This window comes from Rhinopithecus bieti, unplaced genomic scaffold, assembly GCF_001698545.2.
Source record: "Rhinopithecus bieti isolate Rb0 unplaced genomic scaffold, ASM169854v2 scaffold_40553, whole genome shotgun sequence".
Classification (NCBI taxonomy): Eukaryota; Metazoa; Chordata; class Mammalia; order Primates; family Cercopithecidae; genus Rhinopithecus; species Rhinopithecus bieti.
In genome coordinates, this window is record NW_016816734.1 from 411001 (window position 1) to 422434 (window position 11434).

The 11434-nt window shown below is 35.8% G+C and overlaps 1 protein-coding gene across 1 annotated transcript in view; it reads right to left on the minus strand.

Moving 5' to 3' along the window:
* UBA6 (ubiquitin like modifier activating enzyme 6) overlaps positions 1–11434 on the minus strand; it is a 51697-nt gene that overhangs the window by 24477 nt on the left and 15786 nt on the right. Inside the window, exons 6-9 of the mRNA XM_017855185.1 lie at positions 5694–5837; positions 3401–3468; positions 2617–2695; positions 1558–1638 (exon numbers count right to left, since the gene is read on the minus strand). Of these exons, the coding sequence (XP_017710674.1) occupies positions 1558–1638; positions 2617–2695; positions 3401–3468; positions 5694–5837 (372 nt within the window). The remainder of the gene's footprint in view (positions 1–1557; positions 1639–2616; positions 2696–3400; positions 3469–5693; positions 5838–11434) is intronic.

Below are 11434 nucleotides of genomic sequence, written 5' to 3' on the forward strand. Positions count from 1 at the left end.
GTAAAAATCTCAGCACCTTTTTTCTCGTTTCTAGTCCTCTTAATCTCTGATCATTTTTAACTTTAAAGTTTGTTATATTTTCTGTAAAATATTCTATTATTGGTAGCACTTCTATTATCTATAATTCTTAGGAGACTAAGTCTTTTATTTGCCATGGCTGATTCTTGCAGTGGTTCCCTTTCTAGTGAACAGTCATTTTTTAATCTGAATTGTCTTTAATGAAGGCTGACTTTTCTGCATAGTCCTGAGTGTGTTATTATCATCATGATGCAGTTTTACATTTGTTTTAAAGGCTGTAAGTTTTAGTGGTCTTATATTTGTTATACTCCTTTTTCTGCTTAAAGTTTTTACATGATATAATTTTGGACCCCTTACTCCAGTGTGGTACATGCTCTGAGTCTCAATTTCTCATTAGTGACTTCTGTTTTTACTTAAAGTTTTGGACGGACATTCAAGATAGAAACACTTGTAAGTTCCCATAGCTTTCAACTGAGGACTTTTTCTTCTCTCTTGGTTCCTAGGACCTGGGAATTTCTCTTTTCAGCTTGGTTACATTACACTTTAAAAAAATGTATACAGTAAGTCTGTGTGTTTCCAGTAGTACAGAAGCATGTCCACATTAACTTACCTTGTTTTGTTATCTGAAGTCAGTAGGTTTCTTCATTCCAGTTATTTTCCTGACCTTTATATGCTAATGTGCATCACGAATTTCCAAGGAGTTAAAGTATTTAGGTGATTCCTAAACTGATGTAACCAAAGACTTTTTTCTTTTTAAAATCACCACAAGTAATAATGGTTTGTGGAGCAGTATTTAGGAAATGTTAATATAAACATAGAATATTTGCCTGTAACTATGATAGTAATGTATGCTCTTTTGAATTGGAATAAGCTAAGTTTAATAAACTGTTACAAAAGGTGAACTATCATATAAATTTTAGCCATTTAATTAATCCTCTGTTAGTCACCTTGATATATCTATGAAATCACCAATGGAAGATAGTTTATCTTAAAGGGCAAACAGCACCAGTGAAATAAACTTCTGTTTAAATATATGACATGGCTTGCAATTAACTCACATTTAGAGTCTTAAGAATTTAAATTGTACACTGAGATTTATGTTTTTCCCACTACTTTTAATACTAATTGAAACTACATCTGAGTACTCTGCAACTTTGTAATGTTAGCTTCAGTTATCTTAAACATTTAACAATAAACACTATCTGACAGAAATAACAACATATTTTATAGTTTGCAAAGCCCTTTCACATTTGATCATCACAATAACGTTACGAGATAGGTAGTACAAATGTCAGTTTCACAGTAGTAGAGAAGGAAACTGAGAAAATAATTAATTTGCTACAAGGGAAAGAGAAGTAATTTGCTACAAGGTAACATCAGTTTCGAAAAGTAGTCAGAAGGGCATGAGAATCTTCCAATTTTTAGTTTAATGCTCTATTTTCAAAAAATTGATACTTCAGATTTATTCAGTCAAATATAGCTGAAAAAAGGGCAACAACAGAAATACAAACTTTTAACTCTCAAGGATTGATATCTTACCATTCCTTTCTCTTTGCTTGTGCCAACACCAAGTAAAGCAAAATTTTTTAACATTTCACAGCCTATGGCTCCACATCCTACCTATGGAGGAGAAAAACGGTACCTATCAGATTAAAATAATCTGACCATTTGTGAATCATTTTACTTTGAAATATTTACCAGGTTTATTTTACCACTGTGTTTCAAAGAAAAAAAAAGTATAAATCAAATAAGCAAAAGCATAATTTTACAATTTCTTTAAACAGAAGACATTTAAAAATTCCAAATAAAATTTAAACGTTGAACTGCTTATGTAATATAGAAATAAATGCAATATAATATTAGTACAACATTAAAAAAAAAAGATTCCTCCCTTTTAGACATTTCTCAAAACTCATTTGTCGAATAAAACTATTCTAAGACTTCTATTATTATCTAAAATTGATAATACTAGATTCCATATGCATGTAAAAAGCTCAATAACAGTTGATTTTCAAAACATTATTTTAAAGATGATTAATGAGAATATGCAGTAATTTTCAGGGCTAATTATAATAATTAAAACAATAAATGGCAGGGAGTTGTTTTATGTTATTGGAGAAAATTTCCCTGCAAATGCACTAAGACAATTAAGAAATACAGAATAGTCTGGGTGAGGTGGCTCACGCCTGTAATCCCAGCACTTTGGGAAGGTGAGGAGGGCGGATCATGAGGTCAGGATTTCGAGACCAGCCTAGCCAATATGGTGAAACTCCGTCTCTTTGGAAAATACAAAAAGTACCTGGGCGTGGTGGCACGCCCCTGTAGTCCCAGCTACTCGGGAGGTTGAGGCAAGAGAATCACTTGAACCAGAGGCAGAGGTTGCAGTGAGCTGAGATCATGTCACTGCATTCCAGTCTGAGTGACAGAGCANTCTGTAAAGGGCCAGACAGTAAACAATTTCAGCTTTACAGGCCACATGGTCTCGGATGTAACTACTCACTTGTACTCTACACACTTATACTCAAATTTGTTTTAATGAATTCAGTTGATATACGATAGCAGTTTGAGCATACTATTCCCATGATTATTCATACTTACTAAGAAGATGTTTAAATTTTGCAGTTTCTGGCACAAAGTGTCTCCAATGCAGGCTCTTAAGGCATCATATCTATCTCCCCTGCAAAAAATAACACATACCAAAAAGCAGAAATATAAAACATTAAAATTAGTTTCACTGTCATTAATACCAACTTAATGTTGTACTTTAAAAGGAAATATTCTTTAAAAGTTTCCCCTAACCAATCTTAATTGAAAAAGAAAAGCCCCCATAAAGAAATCCATTTTTCCTTTTTCCACTTGGCTTACTAGTCTAAATACAAATGACTTAAATGAAGGTGACTTTGGTTTATCTAGAAAAAAAATTTTCCTAAGCCAGAGATTTTTAAGAGAAGTTCTTAGAGGAATCTATGGATGGGCTTTGGAGCTGATAATCCACTTAAATCAAAGGCAGAAATTTGGGTTATGTGCATTTTAGGGAGAATAATTCTAAACTTTTCATTCTCAAAAAGATTTATGACCAAAAAGGTGAAGAATGACTCATATAAATAAAGACTGCAGATAGCAGTTTTTTCCATCTAACATCATTACGGTATTTTAAATGCTAACCCTTCTCATGGCATACAATTTAAAACTCTGCATTCACTATTTATCAAGTAGTAAAGCGATATGACATTATTATGACACTTAAAATGATTACTAAGTAGAGAAAAAACAACTACAAAAGTGATTTAGGAGAAAAGACATATAAAACAAAGGTTTGTTTAGACAAAACTTTTAAAATCTATTTCCCTGTTAATAAAAGCAAGAGAAATTTCATTATTACCGTGGCAGAAATTCTTCACATTCAGGTTTGCCTAGTGATTCAACAATATCTGCTGCTTCAAGATATAACTTAAAGTAGAAGATTAAAAATACAATTATTATGTATAAAACTTAAATTACTATAAAAAGAAGCTCCCTTATAGTTATTTAATAGTCATGAAGGAAAAAATGATTTAAAAAAAGGCACTTCAGAGTAAAATATTTAAAATATAATTAAAATATGTAATATACATATTGATATTCTCTCATTAAAATAATGGTAAAAACTGAAGGAACTGTTAACAGATACAATTGGATTCATGTCACTTAGCCATCCTAAACATGATGTATCCTAATTTTAAACCAAAGGAAATTTCACCTCCAAATCTATTTTTCATAGCCACACAAAAGTTTTAGAAGCCCCCATTCAATTTTAGCTACATTTGAATAAGTAATTTGATTACTTTTTGTTTTTTGTTTTTGATTTTTTGAGACAGAGTCTTTCTGTTGCCCAGGTTGGAGTGCAGTGGCGTGATCTCTGCCTTCTGAGTTCAAGTGATTCTCCTGCCTCAGCCTCCCGAGTAGCCAGGACTATAGGTGCGCGCCACCACACCCGGCTAATTTTTTTATATTTTTAGTAGAGATGAGGTTTCACCATGTTGGCCAGGCTGGTCTTGAACTCCCGACCTCAGGCGATCCGCCCATCTCAGCCTCAAAAGTGCTGGGATTACAGGAATGAGCCACTGTGCCCAGCCATAATTTGATTACTTTTTGGGAAGAAAGTACCTACTCTGTATTTATTTTTCAGCTTGGATATATAATCTATAATTATACATACTATGTGTATGTGTATGTCATCTATAATTGCACACACTATAGAAAAATAATCTAGGAAACCAAAATTTCAGCTTTTTAAAAATACCAAAGATAATTAAAATTAATGAAGAAAAGAACTGAGTCTTACTCTCATTTTCATTTAAGTAACTTGTGTGGCTAAATTTGAACATGAACAACTGGTTACTTATTGTATTATAACACAGAATCTATATTAACAATTAACTCAGGCTGGAGTGCAGTAGAACAATCGCAGCTCACTACAACCTCTGCCTCCCAGGTTCAAGTGATTCGCCTGCCTCAGCCTCCCGAGTAGCTGGAACTACAACGGTGTGTCACCATGCCCAGCTAATATTTTGTATTTTTAGTACAGATGGGGTTTCACAACGTTAGCCAGGATGGTCTCGATCTCCTGACCTCATGAGCTGCCCGCCTCGGTCTCTCAAAGTGCTGTGATTACAGGCATGAGCCACCGCGCCTGCCCTAATGGTTATCTTTAAACCAGATTTTTACTAATGTACTTGTATTCTATGTTAAAATAAAGAATTCAGCAGCAAAATAGCATTATGTGAGTACCTTTTAAAATACAAAAAAATGAGCGGGTGCAGTGGCTCACGCCTGTAATCCCAGCACTTTGGGAGGCCGAGGCGGGTGGATCACGAGGTCAGGAGTTTGAGACTAGTCTGACAACATAGTGAAATCCCATCTCTACTAAAAACACAAAAAATTAGCCAGGTGTGGTGCTGCGTGTCTGTAACCCCATCTACTTGGGAGGCTGAGGCAGGAGAATCGCATGAACCTGGGAGGCAGAAGTTGCAGTGAGCTGAGATCGCACGATTGCACTCCAGCCTGGGTGACAGTGCGAGACTCTGTCTCAAAAAAATAAAAATAGAAATAGAAAATAAAATGATAAATGTTATATTCAAAATGTTTATGGTGTTTCAACAGAGAGAGAGCCTGGAGGCAGCATCCTTTCATACCTTGTGCCAATTATTCCTGCTGGTAAAAAAAATGGGGATTTTTATTCCATCTTGTGATGTTCATACCCCATACAACTCTAAAACCTGTACCACTCCCATGTTCTCCACTTTTCTAAGTTTACACATAGAAAGGGAACCTGAAGGTTCATGATAGTAAAATATTCCATGGAACAAATTCAAGAGTCCTGAGAGCCCAAGAATGCTAAGCTTATGGTACTGGAGAACAATTACCTATAAGGATAGAACATTCATTCCCTTACTATCACAACTAAGGGAAATACATTTGAGAAGGCAACTTTGGGTTATATCTCAATAGCCCTAAAATATCATCTTGCTAATTTCAATCACAGAATCAAGTGTTGGAGGCATACTGCTTGCATCTCTTTCATGCATCAAAATGTATTTTAAGGTCGTTTTTCTAATATATTAATACTACATTATAATACGTAACACATTCCATTTCATGAGTAAAGAATTCAACCTTAAAAACTCAGAACTAACCCACTGGCACAAAGGAGAAAATTTTCCTGTTACAGCTTTCAATACTTCTTGGCTGGCAACACCTCCTACTGCTGCAGCAAGTGGAGATAAAAAGCCTTGAGCAGTCCAAGACAGCCAATGCACAATGTCAGCATTTACATCAGGCTAAAACAAAAGCCATAAAAGACAATAATATTAACAGCATTTAAATGGTATACTTAAAATTTCAATGACTAAATGTTAGAATTAGAACTTAACTTCTTGAAAAGCTATTCAATTCCCCTACTAAATAACTCTAAAAATGTCCCGATTTCATGATAACAGACCCATATGCGTGTTACCTTAAGTAGTGTCTCCCTTTACTAGTACCTGCCCATTTTTGTTTTTGTACTCTATATGTCACTCTAGGACATCATTTATAATTAACTCGAGTATCTACCATTATAGTTTTTGTCAAAGAACAGTTCTGTGATGCCAGTCAGACATATTTACAAATAAATAGATTTTTTTTAAAGTTTGTTAATGAAAACTACTATGAAAAAACCCTGAACTATGATAAATGAAAATCAAATGATCTTAAAAATGATAAGCTATCAGTTTGTGCTGAAAGTTGTAAATAAAAACTGCAATGAATAATGACACAATACATTGTTAGAGATAATGTTTTCAATCACGCTTAAAAGTTATGTATCTCAAAATAGGCCGGGCGCAGTGGCTCAAGCCTGTAATCCCGGCACTTTGGGAGGCCGAGATGGGCAGATCACAAGGTCAGGAGATCGAGACCATCCTGGCTAATAACGGTGAAACCCCGTCTCTACTAAAAAAATACAAAAAACTAGCCGGGCGAGGTGGCGGGCGCCTGTAGTCCCAGCTACTCGGGAGGCTGAGGCAGGAGAATAGCATAAACCCGGGAGGCGGAGCCTGCAGTGAGCTGAGAACCGGTCACTGCACTCCAGCCCGGGCGACAGAGTGAGACTCCGTCTCAAAAAAAAAAAAAAAAAAAAAAAAAAAGTTATGTATCTCAAAATAGAACATTTTAAAGGAAATACTGGAAAACTGAATTTTAGATCTATTATTTTAGTACAATGTCTTATATGTGACAAAGATGTTTTCATGAGCTTATTTTCTTTCTCTTCCTATTTAAACATCAGTAATCTTAATTTTATCACTAAACTTCAAGTGTGCCTAATTAATCTTCTGAAATCCTATGTAAAAGAAGAGTTCTTGTACATTTAGGAGCGGAAAGAGAAGAGTTTTTATTACATTCTAAAAAATATTTGTGACACAAAATGGTTACTACTTACTATTCCACCCCTCCATTTCAACTTTCTATATCTCATTATTTACAACTATTGAGCACTAACCTCAACCAAGATCAATTACAATTTAAATTCTGCAATTTTTGAATGCAGATATTGTTGGTGGTGATATTAAAAACAATGATGAGAATAATAACAACAGTATAAGTGGACACTTACCATGCCAGGTTATATATTAAGTCCTTACATAACGTTCAAAATAATCCTTATAGATACAATTTCTATTATACAAGAAAACCAAAACATTGAAAAATTAAGTAACTTATTCAAGATTTTATAGCTAGTAAATGCTGAAGCCAGGATCTAGACCCAAAAAGTCATAGGTTTATTCTCAGCAATAGGTTATGCAACCTCCCAGGATTCATTTTTTAGTAAACAAACATCTAAATTTTGGGAATTTTTGGTTACCATAGGATCAAGACAGCAGCCTATACCTGTTTCCCTACATAATCTCCAAAACATATGCATAATCACAAGAAGAGAAATAAAACAGTGACAGGGCTTCAGTATTACTAGAAAACAGAATATTATAAATTTTTGCAAACTCCATCAGCACTCTCACTGGATTTCACATTGCTACAATCTTGGACAGAGAGCAGAAGATATGAAGAAATCACAGAAGAAAGTGAACGGCCTAATGGTAACAAAACACGTCCTAAGAAAAAGAAATTCCCACACCAAGTGCAGAAACTATTGATGAGAGGTATAAAACTGGTGGCAGATCTCAGCCGTCAAAGAATGCCAATCTGGGAGAGAAAGATGTTAACAAAAGAGGGGAGACATTCTTTGAGAGAGAAAGCTAGAGAGATGTTAAGAATTTGGTAAAAATCAAAGAGACCTACAAAACACACCAGTACCTCTCCACCACAAAAAGGTCATCCATTAAAAGCTCCTTTTCAGTATCCTAAGAGAAGAGAGTACTACAAAAGTAGGAATCTAAAAAGCACCTAAAACCCTTACCCTGTCCAAAAGTAAGCACAAAATCACTCTACTATACAAAGCTAATGTAAGAAGAAAACAGAAACCAGAATCAAAACATTTCAGCTAATGAAAATCCACACCCCCACAACTAATCAAAAGTCAGAAGATACTTAAGTGAATTATATATTCTTAAGAAGCACTTGGCAACGTGGGGGGAAAAAACATCACAAAAAACCTTGAATCAGGAATTTAAAAACTAAGAACAGAAATGATCCATTCTACCCTTCCAGAAAAGAATTAAACAATATTTGACTCTGCATATCAAAATGGGCTTATGGTGTACATGGGAAACTTTACTGAATAATCAACTCTGAGATATAATCTGGTAAAACTATTAGATGAAGACAAAGATTAAACACATAGGTCCTTAAAGCAAAAAGACCACATTACTTCTAAGAGTATGAAAATTGGGCTGGCATCTTATTTTTCAACAGCAAAAAATAAAGCAACATACCAGTGAACAAAGTAACAGCCCAGAATTTTACATCTAGCCAAGCTTAAAACTATGAAAGCTACAGAAAAAATATGAAACATATAAAAACTCAGGAAATACCGTAATTCTGAGCCCTTTTTCAGAAATAGACTAAACCTGATTTCAAGACTTAATATAAAAGCCACAATAAGCAAGACAAGATGGAGCTGGCAAAAGGACAGAAACAATGTGAAGACAGTAGAGTACAGAAATAGACCTATACATATATGGCAAAAAAACTGTTGACAAAGATGCCAAGACATTTCAATCAAGAATAGCCTTTTCCACAAATAGGCTAGAATAACTGGGCATTCATATACAAAATAATTAACTTTCATCTATACTTTGTGCAGTATATAAAGACAAACTCATAAAACTACAAAAGTGCACAAAATTAGTGTAAAGTCATGCACACTGATCTCTACATTGTATGATCACATCTTTATCAATACTTTGCACCATATGCAAAAATGAACTTATAAAATTATAAAAACATAAACTGTCTACAAGAAAACAGCGTTTTGACCCTGTGTTAAAAAAGCTCTTAAGATAAAAAAGCACAAACCACAAAAAAGTATTCTTTTGTGGTTTGAAAATTGAATTTCAGAGACTATTGTAAAACATGTATCTGATAAAGAACTCATATCCAAATATATAAAGACATAAAACTCTCTCAATCAATAATTAAAACTATTTTAAAACAGGTAGAGATTTTAAAAGACAGTTTATTAAAGAAGATATATGAATGGCAAATAATCATATTAAAAGACACTCAAATTCATGGCCAGTGATATGAAAATGAAAACCAAAATGATATACTACCACACACACATAAAAATGTTTAAAATCATATAAACAGACAACACAGAGTATAAGGAAGCTGCAGCACAACTGAAATTCTCATACACTTCTGGTGAGAATGCAAAATGGTACAGCTACTTTGCAAAACAGTTTGGCTGTTTCTTATGAAATTAAACATGGTCTTGGTCCTCCAAGATGGCCAAATAGGTACAGCTCCAGTTTGCAGCTCCCAGCGAGATTGACGTGGAAGACGGGTGATTTCAGCATTTCCAACATGAGGTACCTGGGTCATCCCACTGGAACTGATTGGAGTAGTGAGTGCAGCCCAAGAAGGGCGAGTTGAAGCACAGTGGTATGTCACCTCACCTGGGAAGCACAAGCGGTCAGGGGATTTCCCTTTCGTAGCCAAGGGAAGCCATCACAGACTGTACTTGGAAAAATGGTACACTTCCACCCAAATACTCTGCTTTTCCCACCATCTTAGCAACCAGCAGACCAGGAGATTCATTCCTGTGCCTGGCTTGGCAGATCCTATTCCCATGGAGCCTTGCTCACTGCTAGCGCAGCTGTCTGAGATCCACCTGCGAGGCTGCTGCCTGGCGAGGGAACAGGTGTTCGCCATTGCTGAGGCTTGAGTAAGTAAACAAAGCAGCTGGGAAGTTTGAACTGGGTGGAGCCTACCCCAGCTCAGCAAGACCTACTGCCTCTATAGACTCAACCTCTGTGGGGAGGGCTTAGCTAAACAAAAGGCAGCAGACAACTTCTGCAGACTTAAATGTCCCTGTCTGACGGCACTGAAGACAGCGCTGGTTCTCCCAGCATGGCGTTCAAGCTCTGAGAACAGACAGACTGCCTCCTCCCCATGTAGCCTGACTGGGAGACACCTTCCAGTAGGGGCGGGCAAGACACCTCATACAGGTTGGTGCCCCTCTGGGACGAAGCTTCCAGAGGAAGGATCAGGCAGCAATATTTACTGTTCCTTTGTAGTCCTTAGAGACCTACAAAGAGACTTAGTCTCCCACACAATAATAATGGGAGACTGTAACACTCCACTACCAATATTAGACAGATCAACGAGACAGAAGGTTAACAAGGATATCCAGGACTTGAACTCAGCTCTGCACCAAGAGGACCTAATAGACATCTACAGAACTCTCCACCCCAAATCAACAGAGTATACATTATTCTCAGCACTACATCGCACTTATTCTAAAACTGACCACATAATTGGAAGTAAAACACTCCTCAGCAAATGTAAAAGAACAAATCACAATGAACTGTCTCTCAGACCACACAGTACAATCAAATTAGAACTCAGGATTAATAAACTCAAAACCACACAACTACGTGGAAACTGAACAACCTGCTCCTCAATGACTACTGCGTAAATAACTAAATGAAGGCAGAAATAAAGATGTTCTTTGAAACCAATGAGAACAAAGACACAACATACCAGAATCTCTGGGAAGCATTCAAAGCAGTGCGTACAGGAAATTTATAGCAGTAAATGCCCACAAGAGAAAGGAGGAAAGATCTAAAATTGACACCCTAACATCACAATTAAAAGAACTAGAGAAGCAATAGCAAACACATTCAAAAGCTAGCAGAAGGCAATAAATAACTAAGATCAGAGCAGAACTGAGGGAGCTAGAGACACAAAAAACCCTTAAAAAAATCCATGAATCTAGGAGCTGGTTTTTGGAAAAGATCAACAAAATTGATAGACCACTAGCAAGACTAATAAAGAAGAAAAGAGAGAAGAATGAAACAGATGCAATAAAAAAACGATAAAGGGGATATCACCACCGATCCCACAGAAATACAAACTACCACCAGAGAATACTATAAGCCCCTCTATGCAAATAAACCAGAAAATCTAGAAGAAATGGATAAATTCCTGGACACATACACCTTCCCAAGACTAAACCAGCAAAAAGTTGAATCTCTGAATAGAACAATAACAGGTTCTGAAATTGGGGCAATAATTAATAGCCTACCAACCAAAAAGAGTCCACGACCAGACGGATTCACAGCCAAATTCTATCAAAGTTACATGGAGGAGCTGGTACCTTTCCTTCTGAAACTATTCCAATCAACAGAAGAAAAGGGAATCTTCCCTAACTCATGTTATGAGACCAGCATCATCCTGATACCAAAGTCTGGCAGAAATACAAAAAAAAAAAAAAAAA